Source organism: Heptranchias perlo, chromosome 1 (assembly GCF_035084215.1).
Source record: "Heptranchias perlo isolate sHepPer1 chromosome 1, sHepPer1.hap1, whole genome shotgun sequence".
NCBI lineage: Eukaryota > Metazoa > Chordata > Chondrichthyes > Hexanchiformes > Hexanchidae > Heptranchias > Heptranchias perlo.
In genome coordinates, this window is record NC_090325.1 from 51,489,587 (window position 1) to 51,512,676 (window position 23,090).

The 23,090-nt window shown below is 39.1% G+C and overlaps 1 protein-coding gene across 1 annotated transcript in view; it reads left to right on the plus strand.

Annotated features, from left to right (window-relative positions):
• Nucleotides 1–22,471, plus strand: part of gba2 (glucosidase, beta (bile acid) 2) — a 66,149-nt gene extending 43,678 nt beyond the window's left edge. Inside the window, exons 10-17 of the mRNA XM_067985087.1 lie at nucleotides 866–970; nucleotides 2,771–2,878; nucleotides 5,269–5,420; nucleotides 7,993–8,099; nucleotides 8,399–8,541; nucleotides 10,857–10,972; nucleotides 14,028–14,219; nucleotides 21,275–22,471. Of these exons, the coding sequence (XP_067841188.1) occupies nucleotides 866–970; nucleotides 2,771–2,878; nucleotides 5,269–5,420; nucleotides 7,993–8,099; nucleotides 8,399–8,541; nucleotides 10,857–10,972; nucleotides 14,028–14,219; nucleotides 21,275–21,484 (1,133 nt within the window). The 3' untranslated portion in view covers nucleotides 21,485–22,471. The remainder of the gene's footprint in view (nucleotides 1–865; nucleotides 971–2,770; nucleotides 2,879–5,268; nucleotides 5,421–7,992; nucleotides 8,100–8,398; nucleotides 8,542–10,856; nucleotides 10,973–14,027; nucleotides 14,220–21,274) is intronic.
• Nucleotides 22,472–23,090: the final 619 nt, after the last annotated feature.

Sequence of the window (23,090 nt, forward strand, 5' to 3'; positions counted from 1 at the left end):
CCACCTTGAACTGCTGCAGTAGTGGTTTGATACAACTGAGTGGCTACTTCAGAGGGCAGTTCAGAGTCGACTGGAGTCACATATAGGCCAGACCAAGTACGGTTTCCTTTCCTAAAGGACATTTGTGGAGTTTTTAGGATTTTTATTTTTGTTTCCAGATTTAAAAAAAAACTGAATTCAAATTCTCACTGCCATGGTGGGATTTGAACACTCATTCTCTGGATTATTAGTCCAGTAACATAATCATTGCATTACCGTACCCCAGTATTTCCCATGACTATCTGTTACCTAGCAAACTTATGTTGCCTCGTTTTGTAAGCTTTCAGCTGTGATGCTAAACAAACACTAATACTGTAATAAAGCTGCTGGCTTGTTGGGAGTTGTTTTGCTGTGATTCCAACCATGAACTTTAAATTTAAATGACATTTTTAAAATGTTGAACACTTCAGTTCTGCTGCTGATTTTCCTCCCCTCTTCCTGCCCTCCCTCCTCCTCCAACCGCTCTCTTTTCTCTTCACCGCATCCCCCCCACTTACCCCCAAAGACATTTGTCTGAAAAAACTCAAAACTCCCAGAATGTAACAATGTCTAAAGTAGCATTGTGGAATTAACCAGGTGAATCTTTTTATATGATGTGTGGAAAGGGCTTTGTCTACAAGTAAATAATTCTGCTGTATATTGCTATTCACTTAATTTTGGAAGTAGTCTTGCAAAATGTAGGGAATAACACAATCAAGATACGTGCATTGGAAGAAACTACTAAATGAACTACTGCTTTTTGCCACCGAAGTGACTATTCAGTTATGTGTATATTGCGTCGTGTGCTATAGTTAGTCAAATATTTTTTTCTTGCCTTGCATTGTAGGACAGGAGTATCGAATGTACAATACATATGATGTTCATTTTTATGCATCATTTGCACTAATCATGCTATGGCCCAAACTGGAGCTTAGTCTGCAATATGATATTGGTAAGTGATATCTACTCAGTCTGGTGCTCCTTTCAGAAGTCAAACAAATCTAAACTTCATAGGGCTAGAATAATTGTCTAGTCCTGGGATCTACAAAAGTTTTATAAGTCCACTCTAATGCAAATGATCACCATTCCAATGGGCTGTATTCTACAAATGACTGATTTCAGTCTGCTAACTATACTAAAATGTTTTAAATGCACTGTTGCATTCCTTTAATTCCAAGAGCTGTTTTATAATCTTTAACGTACAGATGCTAGTTTTAACCATTTAGCTTGTGCATTTTGTGTTTTTTGGGCATTTACATTGTATTTAAAAACAAATTTTCAGAATTACACGTAGCAATCAAAATACCTTTAACCTGATAGTTGATTAATATTCCTAACTGCAACATGTGATAGAAATATAAAACACTTATAAATGTATTAACTGTTATACGTAGCAAAACGTTGGTAGCACGATCACCTCTAAGAAAGAAGAGTTCGGTTCCAACTCTGGAGTAGTGCACTGTGCGGCACTAAATCGAGAACCTGTCTCTTCCTGGTCAAGTGGATGCTAAAGATCCTATAACACAGCTCAAAGAAGAGCAGGATGTTCCTGACCAACTTGCTTCCCTCAACCAAAAACACCAAACCTTTATTCATTTAATTACTGTTTCCGGGATCTTGCTCTGCCCAAGTTGGCTGCCACATTTGCCTTCATAACAGTGACTGCATTTCAAAAGTAATTTATCTACAGTGCTTTGAGATTCTCATTTCTAGATTTTTTTTTTAAAAAAATATTTGACATAGGACATATTTCTTAACTTATTAGCATCATTTTAATATGTTAAATTCAGTTTGGGAGAGGTGGGGAAGAGAGGATGAGGAGTGTTAAATCCATACAACGCAAGCTTCTGGGAATGCGGTTTAGATCCATATGAAGTATTTGTCAAAATGAGGCTTCTCATGTACCATATCTGATGGAGAAAATGGGGTTCTTTAATACATTCCAGTAACATGTATGCATAATATACTGGAATGACTGAGTTTGATTGGCAGCTTAATTGGCCAATCTTTCCAGCCATGTTGGGAGGATTAGTGGTCAGATTTTTGGCTTCATGTCTAGCTGGAACACAAAACAAGTGTGAAGAAATTTGGAGTGATAACAGTTGCAGAGGAAGCAATCTCTATTCTTAACATTAGAGCCATCTACATATAAGTACATAGAACATACAACACAGAAACAGGCCATTTGGCCCAACTACTCTGTGTTTGCGTTTTACCCTCCATGTGAGCACATAATTCTAATCATATTTACCCGTCCTATTTCCATGTCCCTTCAACCCCATTTAGATTAGCCCATTAACAGAGCTAGTATGGTATGATATTTTGTGAATCATAAGGAGCATTATAAAATAGATTGAAATTCACTGAAAATTGTATTCTGTTTGTTTACTTATTACATTTAAAATAAACCAGCTTGTCTGTTTACAGTTGACCTTGACTCACTAGTGTTTCTTGTCTGCCTCCAGGAAGATAGGAGAAACACATGAGATTACATTATTGACAGAGGTTTCATTCTTCTGACCCCTGTGTCACATGATTGCATGATTAGATTTTGGGCAGTAGAGGTAAACTCCTGATCGTAAAGGGGAGACACCGCTGACACTGAACATGAGAATCTCATGCACATCCAAAATTTTGTAACAGACATTTCTCAAACTTCATTAAATGGTATATAAATGCAAGTCTTCATGTTGAACCTCCTGTGAGTTGCATGAGTTTTAAAAATTCATAGCTAATGTAACTTTTTTTTAAGCTGCTGCTGTAATGAAGGAGGACAGTACACAGCGAATACACCTAATGAACGGTAGATTGGCGAAAGTGAATACGCCAAATGTAGTCCCACATGACATTGGAGATCCAGGTAAGGTTTGGTGCCTTTGCTTCTGTGTGATGAAACTAAACTCTAAATTTTCTCCTGCTCCACATCACATATATTTCTAAGAATACTTGTCTTTAAAAGATGGTGATTTTTGTGTCGCTCTTTCTAATTTTGCACCATTTCCTTAACATCCCTAGCTGGAGGTTCACTCGGTTAATCCCGGGGATGAGGGGGCGGACATATGAGGAGAGGTTGAGTCGATTGGGACTCTACTCATTGGAGTTCAGAAGAATGAGAGGCGATCTTATTGAAACATATAAGATTGTGAAGGGGCTTGATCGGGTGGATGCAGTAAGGATGTTCCCAAAGATGGGTGAAACTAGAACTAGGGGGCATAATCTTAGAATAAGGGGCTGCTCTTTCAAAACTGAGATGAGGAGAAACTTCTTCACTCAGAGGGTGGTAGGTCTGTGGAATTTGCTGCCCCAGGAAGTTGTGGAAGCTACATCATTAGATAAATTTAAAACAGAAATAGACAGTTTCCTAGAAGTAAAGGGAATTAGGGGTTATGGGGAGCGGGCAGGAAATTGGACATGAAGCTGAGTTCGGATCGGTCAATGCCCTGTGGGTGGCGGAGAGGGCCCAGGGGCTGTGTGGCCGGGTCCTGCTCCTACTTCTTGTGTTCTTTAGATTTGTGGTTGGGATCAGATCAGCCATGATCTTATTGAATGGCGGAGCAGGCTCGAGGGGCCGATTGGCCTACTTCTGCTCCAATTTCTTATGTTCTTATGTTCTTATGAGACCTATATCCAGGCCTCTGCCACAGCTTTTCTATAACCAGTGTTGTGTTTGTTTAATATATTGGTACCAATAGGAAAAAATTGTACTTGAGGCATGTTGTTCCAGAGTGCTTTAATAACAGACTCTCAGAAATTTTGGTGCATTGTGCCTGTGCCTGTGCCTATACTGGTGCTAGCTTCTCTAATTCTATACATTTAGGGATAGTAATACAACTAGCAGAGAAGACTGAACAGACTGGGGCTCTTTTCTCTTTTTTTAAAAAAAGACTGAAAGGTGACCTGATAGAGGTCTTTAAAATTATGAAGGGGTTTGATAGGGTAGACGTAGAGATGCTGTTTCCAATTGTGGGGGAGTCCAAAAATAGGGGTCATATATATAAGATAGTCACTAATAAATCCAATAAAGAATTCAAGAGAAACTTCTTTACTCAGAGTGGTTAGAATGTGGAACTCGCTACCACATGGAGTGTTTGAGGTGAATAGCATAGATGCATTTAAGGGGAAGCTGGATAAGTGTATGAAAGAGAGAAAGGAATAAAAGGATATGTTGATAGGGTAAATAGAGTGGGAGGAGGCTCATGTAGAGCATAAACAATGGCCTGTTTCTGTGCTGTAAATTCTTTTGTTCCAGTTCCCTACTCCTCCCAAAGCCCTCTAATGTTCCTTCTTAAATGCCATGTCTAAGTCCTTTGCATGAAAAATAACCCTTCTTCCTTTAAGCTTTTACATTTATGGCCTCTTGCTGATTCACTGACTAATGGAAATATTCATTCATTATTTACTCCCTGAAACCCTTTCATAATTTTAAACACTTCTATTAATGTGTTGTGTCTTAATGTTTTATGGTACTCTAGCCCTTAATGGAGTGCTGCATTGCCAGAGGTGCCATCTTTTGGATGCGAAAATTTACACTTATCTGAGCTCTATTGCATAAACTAAACATATGAGCCAAGTTATAGTCTCCTGCTTTATCCATTTTTTTTCCAATTCTATATACAGCTTTAATTAACATGCTTTACAGTTCTGTTAAAGCATCAATATACAAAACATATTTATCATAACAAAATTAGTACAAATCATTATGCCCTTCAAAGTTTAACAGGGAAGGAGATTGAATGCAGTGAACGTAACTGGAAATATTCAATAACACATTTTTTCATCAGACCAGCAGTTTGGTTGAAGGTCAAAAACTCAATGTAAAAGATTAAACAATTTTCTCAATACAAATAAAACAAAAAAACTACAAATGCTGGGTTTAACATCTGTAGAACAAACAGACAAGTTAACATTTTGGATTTAACCTGTTATCAACACAGGTATCCAGTGACTCCTTAAGTATACACAGGTGGGATACCATTTGAGGAAAAAATCTGATTTAGCAGTGATGTTTTCCATGGTTCATTAGCTTGCCAATATTTAGTGTTTCTGCTCTCCTAGGCAAAATACCAGAGGGCTGCCTTTCACCTTGGAGCTGTACCCCAAAATCAGTAACCATCTTCTGCTGACTGATGTACTTATGTCAATTTTTCTTTGTGGAAGTGTATATAATTTAATTCAAAATTGTTAAAAAATTTAATTTGGTTTATTCTGGTTAAAAATGTAATCACTACTTTAAAATTTTGTTTTCAATAGATGATGAACCCTGGGAAAGAGTAAATGCCTATTTGATTCATGATACTGCTGACTGGAAGGATCTCAACTTGAAATTTGTTCTACAAGTTTATAGAGACTACTATCTAACTGATGATGGCACTTACCTTGCAGACATGTGGTCTGTCTGCCAGGTAGATAGTCTTTAATAAGTGTTCTGTATTTTTTAAATTTTATGGGGAGGGAAAAGTAGTTCTGTAAAAACTAACTGTTTAAATATCTTGTATAACTTCTCAGGCAGTCAAGGGCTTCTAATGACCGTAAACTGTAAAAGAGTTAAACCAGCTGCTCCTGTAGCTCACAACTCGCTCCAACACAATATAATGACTTTTGTGTGATCATCTGCCTGTGTTTATGGTTACATCCATGATGATCTTTTGAAGAACTACAGTGTTTTTACTGTTTGTAATATGAAGCGGGAAAGTGGAGTTTGGCCGAGTGCATAATTTAATGTGATGCAAAGGATAAACAATCCAGGACATTGTTTGTTCTCCATGTACCTCATACTGGTCTGCCGTCCACATTTTTAGTAATGGCCAAATATATCCATTATGTACAGGATAAATGAGTGAGGAAGGAAGAATTATATTTGGAAGGGATGTAAAATAACTTAGATTGCAAGGTGTAGCAACTGGCTTTCAGGTTTTAAAAACCTATATGGTATTAAAAGCTGGCATTCATAAAGTTGTTTTATGATACAGTGGTTGCTTTACCACATTTTGAGATTTTTGTCTTTGACATGGGAATTTCTGGAAATTTATATTATGCAATTGCTATTAAAGGGACTAAATCCACAAAAAGCTTTTGAGAATGTGGACTGGAATTCAGACAAAGTATGCCCAGAGTGGTGCTTACTGCATAACCATATTAGCTGGACACAATGAAGGTTTGTTAAAGACATTCTAGTAAACATTCATGCATGATGTGTTGGAATGGCTTCATTCATGTGAGCTCAGTGCAGTTACCTGCCCAGACTTAGGAAGGTGATGGGTATAATTGGTAGTTCAAGTGGCCAGTTCCTGAGCAAGGAGAGCTGGGGGGGAGGGTCTAAGGTCAACTCTTTGACTGACTTCCTATCTAGCTAAAAGGGACCACCGTTCTGTAGAGATCTGGGAAATAAATCAGACTGAGTGAGAGCTCCCTGCCTAATCTTAGTGCCAATTGATTTGAGATTTCTAATCAGCAAAGTGCAATTAGCCCACTAATGGGGATAGTGTGGTATACTTTATTATTTTCTGTTACAAGCCATGTTAATTGAATAGATGAAAATCCACTGATGATGCTGTCCTGTTTGCTCACGTGCTTGTTGGCTTATAATTGGCTTTGTCTTTCCGTCGCTTGGAAGGTAGGAGAAACGCATATTGGGGCACATGAGATTACAGTAACAACCCCTGGGCCACACTATTATAAGACTGATTGGTAGTAAATGATTCCTGATCGTAAGGGATGCAGGATCTATTTACAAGAGAGACCGGTGACGCAGAGTCCAACAGAATATCTAGTGCAGATCTGAAATTTGTAGCACTTGGTTTTTATTCTACTACTCAGTTGGTAGCACTCTAACCTCTGAACCAAACGGTTATGGATTTACATAATACAGGCTGACACACCAGTGCAGTATTGAGGGAGTGCTACATTGTCAGAAGTGGCATCTTTTGATGAGACATTAAACTAAGGCCTGTCTAGCTGCTAAAAGTGGATGTATAAAACCCATGACAATGTGTTCATTTATTTGTTGTTTATGAAGACTTTAATATACACAAATTGGCTGCCGCATTTACTTGCACAAGTGACTATATTTCAAAATCTAATTCATTAGTTGAGGACATGGTGAAGTACATTGCAAAAATGCAAGGTCATATTTTTGCTGGATAAATATGGTCCAAATCCATATTTTGCAAGGTTTATTGGTGAAAATCTAATTGTGTTGTCAATTTTTCTGACTAGCATCAGTTGCTGTGATTATGGTCAATGTGCTTTTCACTAATAACCAAAATCATTAACAAAAAATAATTTTTGTAAATGAATACAAAAACGAATGAATAAAATTAAATTTTCACATAACTAAAACTACACCAGTTATAATAATGCTGATTTATTGAATGTAGTTCATGTAGGTTCTTAATTTTCTTACTTGTCAGTTGAATGGTTTAGGCTTCTTTGACCTAAGTATGGTAATATTGTGTAAATAACAAAATTTAGTCTGACCCTTTTATTGGTAGAGATTAATGAGGAAGAATGCTAGATTACCTACAGTAGGTATGATATTCTTCATGTCTTCAAATGTTGAGAAGCAGGATTGGAGGTTATATAGATGTTTAACAGAATTGCTTGATTTTTTTTTCAGCAGAGGAAAAGAAGTTAGTGTTTCTTAACTAAGATTAACAGGTGATGTGGGAGGGAAGACTGTGATAAAATAATCGTACATAGACTCTAGCAGGATTAATAGCCTGAATTAAGTTTTCTCACTCTGCAGTAATTGAGACTTGAACATGCATGAGATGAAATTCTTTAAAGGGCACCGTATTTGGGTAATTTTCTCTATGAAGATGGTAGGTTTTCTTTTTTGCCGACATTTAAGGAATGAGGAAGACCCACACCTACTACTGGATTCAGGTTTGACAATTTTTCAGTGTGAGGAACTTGAAATAAGTTGACTATTGTAAACTGAGGTTGCAACTTCATTGAATTATTTGTTGCTTTTAGGCTGTCATGGAATCTGAGTTGAAGTTTGATACTGATGGAGATGGACTTATTGAAAACTCTGGCTATGCAGACCAAACATATGATGGATGGGCTGTAACAGGACCTAGGTAGGAAATCAATCTGGCATTTTATTATCATTTTAAAACTGAATTAGAATTTGCTGTGTGTTGGATTGTGGGCATGAACTTGAGCTGTTGTTCTGTTGCATTGTGCACAAATATGTTGCATCGTCACGATATCTGTTTAAAATCTGATGCCATTTAGCAGTTTCAGAAGTAACCTGGAATATAATTCTAGCTATGTTGATTTCTTTGTCTTTCAAAGTGCATTTTTTTTAAGATAGGTCTGTAAGGCAAAAATGTATCTACTGTTCAAAATAATTTAGCTATCCTTGTACACATTGCAGTGCCTACTGTGGAGGGCTCTGGTTAGCATCTGTGTGTGTTATGTGCAAGATGGCTAAGATCCTGAAAAAGGATGCTGAATACAAAAAATACAAAGACATACTGGAAAGAGGAAAAGAAGCATTTGAGAGGATATTATGGAATGGTAAGCTTTATCCCTGAATTAAATTATTGTATTTTATATTTGCACTAGCACTCATGCTGTCCACCACTGATTCTTGACCAGCCTGTTGGATAGAGTAGATGAAAGCTGAACATGTGTTTTGGAGGATGGGAGAGCTCTTGTAGATAAATTACAAGAGAATGGTCTTCAAACAAATAACTCTTTAATGCTGTGGAGCAGATTTTTTTATTTCTAAATATACTGTATTTCACAAAATTTAAAGACACACATGGTTTACACACAGTTCAAATATAAGGCACAAAATGCAGCACAGCAGTTCAAAGCAATACACTGCAGATCGTAAACACAATGATCTAATTATTACAATTTTAAAAACATAGTACATATTTTCTAATAAGTTCTGTACAATACAAGGTGGGGTGGCATTATATGGTGGCCTTTCCTCCATAGGGCCTTTACATAGGTTGCACCCCGCTTCAGTACGTCCCGCAGCATGTACTCCTGGACCTTGGAGTGTGCCAGTCGGCAGCACTCAGTTGTGGACAGCTCCTTCAGCTGGAAGACCAGCAGATTTCGGGCGGACCAAAGGGCCTCCTTCACCGAGTTGATGGTCTTCCAGCTGCAGATGATATCTGTCTTGGTGTGTGTCCCGGGGAACAGCCTGAAGAGCACAGCGTCCTGTGTTACCAAGCTGTTGGGGATGAACCAGGACAGATACCAATGCAACTCTCTCCACACCCTCTGCGCGAAGGGGCAGTCCATCAGGAGGTAGACGACGGTCTCCTCCTGATGCAGCCTCGGGGGCAGCTCGCGGTGGCACTGAGATTCCGTGTATATCGGAAGGACCGCACTGGTAGGGCCTTTCTCACCACCATCCAGGCTACATCCTGGTGCCTGTTGGTCAGTTCCGGCGACAAGACATTCTGCCAAATGGCATTGACTGTCTGATCGGGGAAAAGCCCGATCGAGTCCACCCTTTCCTTTCCTTGCACGGCTCTCGAGACGTTTCGTGTCAACTGCTGTCTGACGGCCTTGTGGTCGAAGGGATTCCTCAGGAACTTCTCCTTCTGGGACAAGTGAGGGGACAGTCCAGCTGGATATTTTGGAGGTGGGGGAGAGAAACGGTCCAGCTGGATGGGACCCAGCTTTCTCAGTGTGTTGGATAGGTAGAAACTCAGCACGTAGTGACACTTGGTATTTGCGTACTGGGGCTCTACACATGTCCTGAGGCAGCCATACACTAAGGTGGCCATCAGGATCTGCGCGGCATTGGGGACGCTCTTCCTTTGTCTGGGGGCTTGTACATGGTGACCTTGCAGACGCATTCTACCTTGGTCAGATGTATTGCGAGAGAATCCTCGTTCTCTGCGTTACTAGTTTTGTTTGCCTCTAGGAAAAGTGCTAAGCAGTCAGGTTCTCTCTTCTAAGATTTATGCACTACATAAAAGAGAGGACCTATATATTTAGCACTTATGCTAGAGGTCAACACTATATATACACTAACTATTTTGGGAGAATTGTTGACAGGTAATTTTTTTTAATTAATTGATAAATAACTTGCTTCCCTTTTAGGCATTTTCTTCTTTCCTTTACTCCTTAGATCTTTTGGTGTGTGGCTCCTGTATGCAAATTTTCTGTATTTGTGGTGTACAAAAATGATTTCATCCAAAACTATACTATTTAAAGCTAATTGATCAGATTGTGTACCAAGTTTATTTCTTGAAAATGAATTAAATCCACAAAAAAAGAATGGGCAACATGGAGCCGCTATGTATATACAGGGCAAGATGGGGAAAGCAGAATGAAAGTCTCTTTCTTTTTATATATAAAAAAATATTCCAGATGACTCTTCCCACCTCTTTTGGAATCTTATACTTTATGCACAATTTGAAGAACAAGGAATATTGTTCATTCAAAGCTTGTTACACATCATAGTGCAACTATAACTTACTAACATTTTGCAGTGCAATGATGCGATTTGTAGCTCAGATTCTCAAACTATCTGCATTGTGGTTATCAAACTGAGCTGTCTGATGAAGTGTCATTGTTCCCCTACTGGGCCAGTTGGTGGGCCCATAGCATGGTGGAACAGGGCAGGGGGGTGTAAACTTTACAATGAGTTGGGGTGGGGGGGAAGCAAAAGCAACAGTCTTTTTAAAAATGAAATTTAGTAAGTTCCATGCACTGAACCCTGCATGGCTTGTTGCTCAAGTCCAGAGTTTTTTTTAAACATGACTGAAATACATGTTCTGACATGTCTCAACTAAGTTTTTGGATTTTAGCATCCCTTCTGTGCAGATAACTACTACTGAATAGGAATGGTGCTAATCTTGCAGGTAAATACTACAATTATGACAGCAGTAAGAAGTGCTACTCGAACAGTGTGATGTCAGACCAGTGTGCTGGACAGTGGTTTGTACGAGCATGTGGCCTTGGAGAAGGTGAATATGAGGTAAGCATATTGAATTTTTTTGTAATTTTGCATATTTACGAGAGATTGAATGATAATTACCAAAGCTCTAAAAGTTAAGGCTTGTGGTTATTTTTTTTTAAAAAGGAGAAAAATAAACTTACTCAGTTTTACTGACTATTGTCTCTGACATCATACAGTTTTTGGCACTTTTGGTAGTCGGCCATCACTTAGCATTTGTCCCCGTACACTAAACTGCTTTCCATCACTTAATGTCACAGAAAAATGTAAGATGTTGGCAAATAGAATTCATTTTAACTGAATTTTCAAATACTGTTCTCATAACATGTATTCCTGCTGTCCATTAACCCACTACTGCAACCTGTCACATTCTGAACTGCATCACTATGCTTTGTTGACTTTGGATACTGAGTACACAGAACTGATTCAGTGGTGTGTCATTCAGTTTAAAAGCTGCTGAAGCAATTGGCAACATGTGATGGGAACCTATTCAAGCTGGTAATTTGGTGTGATTAAAATTCAACAGAGAAAAAGAAAGGCATGCGGATCAGTGAGTCAGCCTATGTCGGCAAATATACACTCTAAGCTGAGACCAAATTAACTTGCTCCATGAGGATCTGCGTGCTTCTGTTGATACCTTCAGTACTTTGTCATCTTAAATTAAACAAAATAATGTTTTATACTGTGTTTTATAAAAATTGGAAAAATTCAACATAACAAGCACCAGTCTGATTGAAGGCTAGTACACACGTTAGGGGTTCATTGTTCTACTGGCCATGTATTGTTTGCTACTATCTTCAATTGATAATTCATCAGTTTGGAGTCACATTATGTTTAAGTTAAATAAATTGGCCAGAAAATCTTTTTTATAAAGTGGCAGTCTTGAATAAAAATTTGATTTTTGTTTTCTCCCTGTCCCTCTCAAGTTCTCATTAAAGACTATGGGTATGCTGAATCACCCAGTCATATCCCTGACCCAGGGAAGCTTGCACTGCACTAAGGATGTCAGAGGGCTTGTTCTGCTCTTCCCATTGTGTTGATCTACCAGAGATCTCTATGCCAGTGGCATCAAAATATAGCATGAGAATGGCATCCTGGGGTTAGGCAAACTGCTCCACCAGGACTGGATCAGGTCCTTCCTGCAACTAGCTGATTCACCTTACCCAAGATAACAACTTCCAGTACCTCCAGATCTGCCATTAAATCCAGGACCTCGCTATGCTCTGTAAAATCTAATGCAAACTGACCCTATTAGAGCTGACCTTCTACAACACAAGAGCTGCCCCCCCATAGGCAGACCTCAGCCCTCTACTTAGTACTGTCCACCTCACTACCAGGCAGCGCGTATATAAAAAAAACAACTATGTAGCTCCTGGGAGTTTGTCTTGGGATGTATGCACTTGGAAAGACTGGAAGGAGGAGCTGAGATTGGCCCTCAACCGTCGCCTGTAGTAGAATGAGAGGGGGTGTAACTCTGAATCCTCCAGCATACATCTCACCTTGCCTAAACTTAGAAAATTCCACCCAACCCAGGCAGGTTAGTGCTGGTGGAATTGTGACCACAGGGCACATTCTGGTCCACACTACTCTCCAGCCTTTCTGCACAGAGTTGCTGGAAGCTACTAAAGTAATGACTAGCCTAACCATCCCCCTTAGATCAATGCCATGCATACTTAGTTTTCCAGCAGAGCAAAGAACCCCTACTGCTCACGCGTATCTCATTCCTCGTAGCAAGAAAATGCAACCACTGTTGTGGTGCAAACTAAGCCTTCTGCAGAAAATATATGGTCTAAGTACATGTAGGGTATCATGCCAGTTAGAGCAAGTAATGCACAGGCTCTGCGTGGAACTAAAGAAATATCAGGACTTGTAGGGCCTCTTCCTGTGGGCTAAGCTCCCATAACCAGACTAGTCGCATATCCTAGCAGGAGTTGATCGCCTTAAGAGGAAAGGAAGACAAACAAAGATTTTTATTCTTATTCTAACTAATTGTATTTCACGGAAGTTTGCACACATTCAGGACATCAGGCAAAGTACACACACATTGCACAATGCCAATAGCCATCAGTTACTGCTGAAACTTTGTGTCGCAACCCCTGACAAGGAATGACCCCAGCCCGATCGCACCCTGATGTATAGAAGTAAAAAGCTAAGCATGATACTCTGCTCCATTTACCTGCAAGTATAGTAAAAGATATACTACATATATACTCTTAAGAAACCATGTTTTGAAAGTTTGTAAATTTGAAAAAATTTTAACAAGAAATTGGACTTTTTGTTTCCCCACCTCACGCCAATTTCTTCCTTTTCTGAAGACACCAATCTGATCGAATACATTTCCATGGCTGCCAACAGCTGTCTCATCTAAATCACATTTAAGGCTCATGTCTCAAGAATGAACAGTGGCAAGCTATTTGACTGTGGGGAAAAATTACAGACAACTTCAATCCTCTTGCCCGGTCCTTATACTCCGTTTTCCAACTCTGGTCACTAGTTAGCAATCGGGAGCTTTAGCTTTATTATTCCTTCACCTCTCCAACCCCTCCCTAGTTCTGTGTGTTGCTGCCTTGACTGATATCAGTGAATTCAGACCAAGCAGGGATTAAACCTGAAAGCTTGTTGATCTGATTAGCTTAATACTATCGCTGAGTTGATGCATTTACCCATTAAGTCATTGGATGCCTTCCAATTTTTAATCATAGCCAAAATGCTCCTAAAGTACTCCCTTAAATAATAGTCCAGTGGTACAACATTCGGCATACTAATGAAATGTGCCAGTGAGTGGTAGGACATAAATCTGGGCCCATAATTTCCTAAATGGTGAGTTTTTGGTCTTGGTTTAATTATCTATGGATTGGTGGCAGGTTAAGATGAAGCAGTTCCCCGATGGAAAACATGAACTGTTTAATAAGTCTCTGGAAGGTATGTTTTCAGAGGCCTAAAGTCCGATTTCTTGCCTGCCCTATTGGTCAGGGTATGTTGTGTTGTGAGGAATAATTGAATACTGAAATAAATGTCTTGTGATATATATTTCACATTGTCGCTAAAGTAGGCATATATCATTTAATATTTACAGGTATTTCCAAAAGCTCACATATTATGTGCACTAAAGACTATCTTTGACTTGAATGTAATGAGTTTTGCCAATGGAACTATGGGAGCAGTAAATGGAATGAGACCTGATGGTACAATAGACACATCCAGTGTCCAATCAGATGAGGTTTGGATTGGGGTAGTCTATGGTCTGGCAGCCACTATGATACAAGAGGTGAGTTATTACAATGTACAGTTTCAAAACTTAGATAATTCCTACAAAATGCTATAAAATTAACTTGTGTAAAGTAAGTGAGCTTTCTACTGAAATATATTTTATAATTGAGGAAAAATGTTTAAAGTGCTTGAATAATAGCCTAAACAGGATAGAGGAGCAAAGGGATCTAGGGGTACAGGTACACACATCAGTAAAAGTAGCAACGCAGGTTAATAAGGCCATAAAGGCAAATCAAGCACTAGGGTTCATTTCTAAAGGGATGTAATTGAAACGCAAAGAAGTTATGTTAAACATGTATAGAACTTTGGTTAGAGCACACTTGAAGTATTGTGCACAATTCTAGTCTCCATATTATAGAAAGGACATAGAGGCATTGGAAAGGGTGCAAAAAGATTCACAGGGATGATACCAGAACTGAGAGGATATCTTTATCAGGAAAGGCTGAACAGGCTGGGACTCCTTTCTCTAGAAAAGAGAAGGCTGAGGGGTAACCTGATAGAGGTCTTTAATATAATGATAGGGTTTAATAGGGTAGATGTTGAGAAAATGTTTCCACTTGTGGGGGAGTCCAAAACCAGAGGTCATAAATATAAAATAGTTGCTAATAAATCGAATAGGGAATTCAGGAAATACTTCTTTACCCAAAGAGTGGTAAGAATGTGGAACGCACTACCACAAGGAGTAGTTGAGGCAAATAGCATTGATGCATTTACATAAGAACATAAGAAATAGGAGCAGGAGTAGGCCAGTCGGCCCCTCGAGCCTGCTCCGCCATTCAATAAGATCATGGCTGATCTGATCCTAACCTCAAATCTAAATTCATTTCCAATTTCCTGCCCGCTCCCCGTAACCCCTAATTCCCTTTACTTCTAGGAAACTGTCTATTTCTGTTTTTAAATTTAAGGGGAAGCTAGATAAGCACATGAGGGAGAAAGGAATAGAAGGGTATCCAGATAGGGTTAGATGAAGTAGGAAGGGAGGAGGCTTGTGTGAAGCATAAACGCTGGCATAGACCAGTTGGGCCGAATGGCCTGTTTCTGTGCTGTAGTTTTGATATAACTCGATGTAAATTGTTGTATATCTGGAAACTGACAAACAAGTATAGCTTTAAATACTCTGGTAGTTCTTAAATGAGGCTTAATTGTTAACCACAATTGATTTACGGGGCATTCCTGTTTTGTACCAATCTCCATTTCATCCAAATCCTGATCTTTTGTGGAAGTTGGATCATTATAGAAATGCTCAAAAGTGTGGCATGGTGTTTAGTTCACATCATTTTAAATGCAGTTGACTGACATTTTTCTTAACTGGAGGTCTACTTGGGATATCTAGCCAAAGGAAGAAAAACTGTTTTTGTGTGTATCCGGAGGGGTATGGTCCCCAGGGTTCTGCTGCCATGGGGCAGATAACCACACCCCTCCAGTACTCATGCTAGATGCCAGCAATCGCCCACTAAACCAAACACCAGGTTTCACTTCCCCAGTGCCGCTGCACCCTGTAATACCATCCCCTCCACTATTTCTTGTTGCCATAGCAGTGTGATACACCAAAACCACCCAGTGTCATCAAAGCACCTGATAACTGCTGCTAAATCCCAAAAGCCTACCTGCCTCCTTAAACTCCACATAACCATCTCTAATCTGCTACACATTGCCTACCATTTGTGTTCCCTGCTTTTTTAAAAAAAAAGCTTAAAAATTAAGTAGTCATTTGATCTCATGTGGCTTTGCATGTGGGAAGACCAAGTGCAATATTCAGGTCAATGTTAGTGGGCTGGAGATTAATTGGGATGGTGTAGGGAAGGGGGGAGAGAAGGAGTGGGTGAGCAGAAAGCAAAGGAGGCAAGAAAGAGGAAGTTGGGGGGGTATGAGGTGAAAATATCTCAGCGGGGAGGGGAATTGGAAAACTAATTGGGAGGGGTTGGCCACGTTTCTCTAAGAGGGGGGCATAAAGCCCAATTTTTCAAAGTATCTTGAAAAGTTTTTTTAAAAATTAGATCCATTACAGTTGCTATAAATCACCTTGTGTGCAAACATTGGTTTTCCTGAAGGAAGAGCCATCCAATGGTCAAAGTGTGGAAATGGATTCAGACTAAAAAGCACCAGTTTCAAATTGCAGCAGTTGTTCTGGCAGGTAACATTACTTAACAATTAACATTGCCAATTCCACCTGAAGGTGTAAAGTATTGCTGAGAACCAGAGACCTACCTAACTATTTTCATATATAATTAGTACATCTTCTGTGGTGCAGTTTAGAGAATCAGTGGATTTGCAGTTTTTGTAACAATAGGGGTATTTATCTAATGTAGGGAGGGGATAACCTCTGGGCCATTTATTTGACACAGAATTACATAGAATGTACAGCATAGAAACAGGCCATTCTGCCCAACAGTTCCATGCTGGTGTTTATGCTGTACACAAGCCTCCTCCCACCCTTCTTCATCTAACCCCATCAACATATCCTTCTATTCCTTTCTCCCTCATGTGTTTACCTAGCTTCATCTTAAATGCGTCTATGCTAGTCGCCTCAACTACTCGTGGTAGCGAGTTCCACATTCTAACCACTCTCTTGGTAAAGAAGTTCCTCCTGAATCCTTAATGGATTTGTTAGTGACTATCGTATATTTATGACCCCTAGTTCTGGTCTCCCCTGCAAGTGGAAACATCTTATCTATGTCTACCTTATCAAAACCTTTCATAATCGTAAGAACCTCTGTCAGGTCACTTCCCCAGTCTTTTTTTCTAGAGAAAAGAGCCCCAGCCTGTTCATAGGTATAACCTCTCAGTTCTGGTATCATCCTAGTAAATCTTTTTTGTACCTTCTCCAATGCCTCTATATCCTTTCTATAATATGGAGACTAGAACTGTGCACAGTACTTCAAGTGTGGTCTAACCAAAGTTCTATACAAGATTAACATAATTTCTCTGCTTTTCAATTCTATCCTTCTAGAGATGAACCCCATTGCTTGGTTTCCTTTTTTTTTTATGACCTGTGTCGCTACTTTCAGTGATTTGTGTATCTGTACCCCCAGATCCCTCTGCTCCTCTACCCCATTTAGATGCTTATTATCCATGCTGCATGTGACCTTATTCTTCCTTACAGTGACTAAGTACGATTCCATTTTTAAAAAAAATTATTCTAGAATTTTTATTGGTGCTTTGGGGATTGAATATCACAACTTTGCCCATTTATTCTGTGAAAACTAAATGAGTGGCCTTTATATATTTAATATATATTCCCTTTACTTTTGTACTTAGTTTTTATCCCTTACCATTTGTAAAGCAGAGAATGCTCACGAAAATTCACTAATTGGAGATAGATAGCTGACTGGGGAGGAGGAATGGCGTTTGGCAGCATTTGGTGACAGTCCTGGACTTTGGGCAACAGTTACGGGGTTTCGCAGACCTGGGGTGGGGTCCTAGAATTTGACATCACCACAGGGGTAAAGGGGGAATACGTCAGCATGAGGATTCCTTTGATTTGGCATCACTGCAGAAGATGAACCTGAGGTTTGGCACATCTGGGGATTGAATGTGAGGTTAGGCTCACCGGTAGATTCTTACTGTTCTCAGTAGTGAGGGGAAGGCAGGACATAGGCCTGACTGCACTGATTTGTTTGGGGGTGGGGGGGGTTGCACGCTGTAAGAAACAGTATTTGTTCACTGGTCTTTGGATGTTACTTGCATGTATTCGAGATTGTCTCAAACTTGTTGACTAAAGCATCCTTGGTTGATTACATCATGAGACCCCCAAATCTCTGGTTACTATCAATGTTTATAAACATTATGGCATGGGAAACATTACTATCTTGTTATGGAATGTACGAAGATCAGCAGATGGTGTTTGGCTTAGAGAAATTGATTGATATGTGAACACCAAGGAAGTTTGGGATACAGCTGATTTTGGTGTGATTGTGGGTATATAGACAGGAGCAGAAAACGTATTTGTTAGAATACTCTTGGAATAACTGGACAACTTATCGTAGGGTCATTCGAATTTGATCACCCCGGGAGTGTGAAGCTTTTGCCAGGTTGCATTGCAGTGTCTTTCTTGGTGTGCTATAACTTGAACATTTTAACATCCGTTACTACTTATCTTGTATTGCAACGTTTTAATAAAATCATACACTTGGAACAAGACATACTTGCAGCCTCTTAATATGAGGCCGAACTTGCAGGCGTGAAACCCATATGCAGTAGCACCAATTTGTGACTATCTAAAGGAGCTCTATAAATATCAAATTTGATGTGATTGCATGATACACACAAACAGATGTATAGAAACCACTCATTTGTGTGCTCTCTCTCTCTCCCTCGCCCCACGCGACCTCATCGGTGCTCGGGCCTGAGCTATTAACTGTTAATGACTTGGATGAAGGGACCGGGTGTAATGTATCCAAGTTTGCTGATGATACAAAGCTAGGTGGGAAAATAAGCTGTGAGGAGGACACAAGTCTGCAAAGGGATATAGACAGGTTAAGTGAGTGGGCAAGAAGATGGCAGATGGAGTATAATGTGGGGAAATGTGAGGTTGTTCACTTCGGTAGGAAAAATAGAAGAACAGATTATTTTTTAAATGGTGAGAAATTATTAAATGTTGGTGTTCGGAGGGATTTGGGTGTCCTTGTACACGAAACACAGAAAGTTAACATGCAGGTACAGCAAGCAAGTAGGAAGGCAAATGGTATATTGGCCTTTATTGCAATGGGGTTGGAGTGCAAGAGTAAGGAAGTCTTGCTACAATTGTACAGGGCTTTGGTGAGACCACTGGAGTACTGTACAGTTTTGGTGTCCCTACCTAAAGAAAGATATACTTGCTTAGAGGCGGTGCAACAAAGGTTCACTAGATTAATTCCTGGGATGAGAGGGTTGTCCTGTGAGGAAAGGTTGCATAGAATGGGCCTATACTCTCTGGAGTTTAGACGAATGAGTGGTGATCTCATTGAAACATAAGATTCTGCGAGGGCTTGACAGGGTAGATGCTGAGAGGCTGTTTCCCCTGGTTGGAGAGTCTAGAACTAGAGGGCATAGTTGCAGGATAAGGGGTTGGCTATTTAAGACTGAAATGAGGAGGAATTTCTTCACTCGGGGTTGCAAATCTTTGGAATTCTCTACCCCAGGGGGCTGTGGATGCTCAATCATTGAATATATTGACTGAGATCGATGGATATTTGGACTCTAAGGGAATCAAGGGATATGGGGAAAGTGGAGTTGAGGTCGAAGATCAGCCATGATATTGAATGGCGGAGCAGGCTCAAGGGGCCGTATGCCCTACTCCTATTTATTACGTTCGCCTTCTCTCCGCTGTGTGTGTGTGATGAATTTGTGAGAAGCTGATGAATTTTATGCAATCAGTGACAAATTTACTTACATAAAACCCATTTATAAATTTGAACATAGAAATTTACAATGAGTTTCAATGAGTTGAATGCCCAATGTACCAAATTTAATATTCTGTAGGTAAAATAATCATGGATACGCACATTGTTTTCATGGGAAAATGGGCAATCACAGAATTTGATCCTCAAAATGCCAATAGAAAAATTCCAGAATACTATGATCCCGGCAGTTTAAGCAGCTACAGTTATCTGGATTTATCTATTGAGAGTAGTGGCCCAAAACAGGCCCATGCCTTTAATAGCCATCAAAGCCATTCTACAGACCTGAGGCAGTCAGTGAGCAGTGCCACAGGAGATCCAGTACCAGAAGAAATGTTTTCATTTTAGAAAACTGCAAGACCACAAAGTAACACTGGCTTAATATCGCACGAGTAGTGAAATTATCCAATGGGCAGCTGGCGTTACCAATTTCCTAATTTGGTTAGTTTTTTTAAGGTTAGTTTTTGCTACTTTATGCCTTGTATTTTTTTCAGTATCTTTACAATAAAACCTTGCAATGCATAGTATTTGTCTGCATATTTAATTTGAGCTCTAGAATAAGTCATTTTGCAGGTGGCTTAAGTGATATGTGCAATGGTTATGGAGTGGTTTCACTTTGAGGATGGGATAGGTCAAATTGAAGAGAGATTCATCTGCTTGCTGAAGAGGGAACACTTCTGAGCTTAGTGAGAGACATTGGGAGTGGGATTAGCAAGTAGCAGAGATGCAAACAACTAAGGGAAGAGGGGAATGTAGAAGGGAAATGGACTTTCCTGTAGTGAAATTTCTCTGGGCTTATAATGTGCTGTCCTATATGGAAAATCCTCTAAGCATATGTCCAAGGGGTACTGCATTTGCCAATGTCTGGTCTATTTTATATTTTAAATATTACAATTTTCTGGGCTCCCTAATGTGCCAGCATAGTGTGGTACTTCACATTTCAGGATGATGTGCACAATTTAGTACATATTAGAATGATATCACTATCAGGATGATGTGCCTTAACTATACATGATAACAGGAAATATGCCAACTCACCCTGATCAAGTTCAATACCTGGTCTATGTTGAGTTGGCTTATTTCAGCCAAAATGATGGAGAGTATACTATAATTGGCCTCAGGGATCCTATGCATTGGAGTGGAAAATAATCAAAGGTTGTTGCTCTTAATCACTATCTAGTGGGTCTTGATCTCTCAGCTCATGAACCCTGCTGGAAAGTACACATGAATGGCAGACAAGGACCAGATCAGGTGTGAGCTTTCTCTCCTGTGTAGAATAGACTGCTGCTCTAGGCTCATCATATCATACGGAATTACCACTTGATTAGGTACTGTACTCATGTCTGTGGAACCATATCCCACTAAAAGAAGGGAGAAAATGTGGAGGAAAAAATAAACTTTAAAACTAACACTAGATTGTGTGATGTTTCAATATGGACCTGGGAGAACAAACACAAATATTTAACTGCACAAATTTACATTTAATTTATCATTAATTGATGCTTGTATTGCTTTATTTAAAGATGCAATGAATTGAACTTTCTAGGGTATCTATTTGGAAGCATGAAGTTTTTGAGCAATATCCACTTTTTTGGTTCTTTAAAACCAGTTGTTAATGTAATGTATCCTTAAAATTAATCTTGTAAATGATTAATCCTTTTTTGGGGATTCATAGGGACTTGTCGATGAAGGTTTCAAAACCGCAGAGGGAACCTACAGGACAGTGTGGGAACGTCTTGGCATGGCTTTTCAGACCCCCGAAGCTTACTGTGAAAAGAACATTTATCGTTCTCTGGCATACATGAGACCTCTGAGCATTTGGAGTATGCAACTAGCACTAGACAAAATGCATGACCAACTCAACTCATCTGACTCTTCCGTATAAATAAGGATGAGCTAGCTTCAGATTTTACGGGTCATTTTGAGGGCAGTTCTTTTTCATGAGTTATCTTGTTTATTCAGTAATGCACTTCTGCACCCCTACCCTCAATTTCAACTACAAATTGGGCTATTTTCCAAATATACCATTGCTTCATTGTTTTAAGATTTGTTTTGTTAATATATAAAAGTGTGCATTTCTTTTGGGTGAATAATTCCAAGCATATTGCACAGTAACAATTCAATGAGGAGGGGGAATAGAGCGACGTAAGATTGGCTGTCTCTCAATTATGTCAAATGATGCCCTTAAAGAATTGAATCCAGTACAAACACTTAATTAACCCTTTACAGTATAGCTCTGATATATGTAGTAGAGGGGAACAGTCGAACTACAAATAATAGTTGTAACAAAGAAAAGCTGACGTGTGAAACTGTTCAAATCCACATGAACATCTCAAATTGCTATGTTGACTATGAAATGAAAATCTGAAACTTAGCCTTTCAGACACGCAGTGCTATTTGTTAGTTAGAACCGAGTACTTATTTCATTTTTTAAAATGTTGAAACAGAAAAGTTGAGACCTTTTCAGGCATATAATAACTGGTATTATAGAATGTCAGGTTAATGTTGCATTTTGGATTGTTTTCAAACCATTAAATACCAATGATTACTGGTTCAGATCATTCAATCATTAAATATGTGTGCTAATATTTTTAATCCTGAATTTCTAATTTCAGTTCTTGAAGGATTTGCTTTATTAAGTCATTGCATTGTCTAAATTGAAATATTTAACTGAATATGGAAGATCATAAATTGCATCTTTGCACATTTATATATACAATCAATAACACAATCAGTCAGATAAAATCAGTGCAATGTTACAAATGGTTGCGAAAGTATTGATTTAAAATGTTTCTTGGACACATCAAATTTTCTTGGTTTAACTGAATTTTGAAATGAAGAGGTTCAAATAAAGCACCACTGTTGAATTAAATAGGTTTTGTGTTTTAGAATGCCTACTTTTGTGTACATAGCAGATTTTTGACTCTAATTAAAACCAATGTTCCTTGGGTGATTTAAATCCATGAGTGAAGGAATAAATTGATTGTACATTTTGATTGTGTGTGTGTGTGTGTGTGTGTGTGTGTGTGTATAAATTGTTTTTAGTAGGACTTTTTTATTTACCTCTGATGCTTGTACATTTGTGAGTGCCTCCACAAGGAGTTGAGAATATAATTCAGAATGAGAACTCAGTTGTTAGGGAAGTCCTTTTTTTAGTATGAATATTTACTACGATGTATAAAAAATTGTTAATGCAGCTTCACTTTCACTTTAAATCAAGGTAATCGACAGGTGTATGATAGTCACGGGTTTTAGTGCAAGGCAATGGTCATTTGGTGGAGAATGAGGAATTGGAGAATGTGGCGTAAAATGCTAGACTAACCTTACTAGAGTCAATTATTTTTTCATTCTAGCTCCAACTCTGGTGGTAAAGGTTTATCTTCAGAGACCCACAGCTATTGTAGAGATATACAGAAAACATGAATTCTGAAGGTTTGAAGTAAAAAGACCAGAAAATGCTGGAATTATACAGCCAGTAGGCCACTGATGAA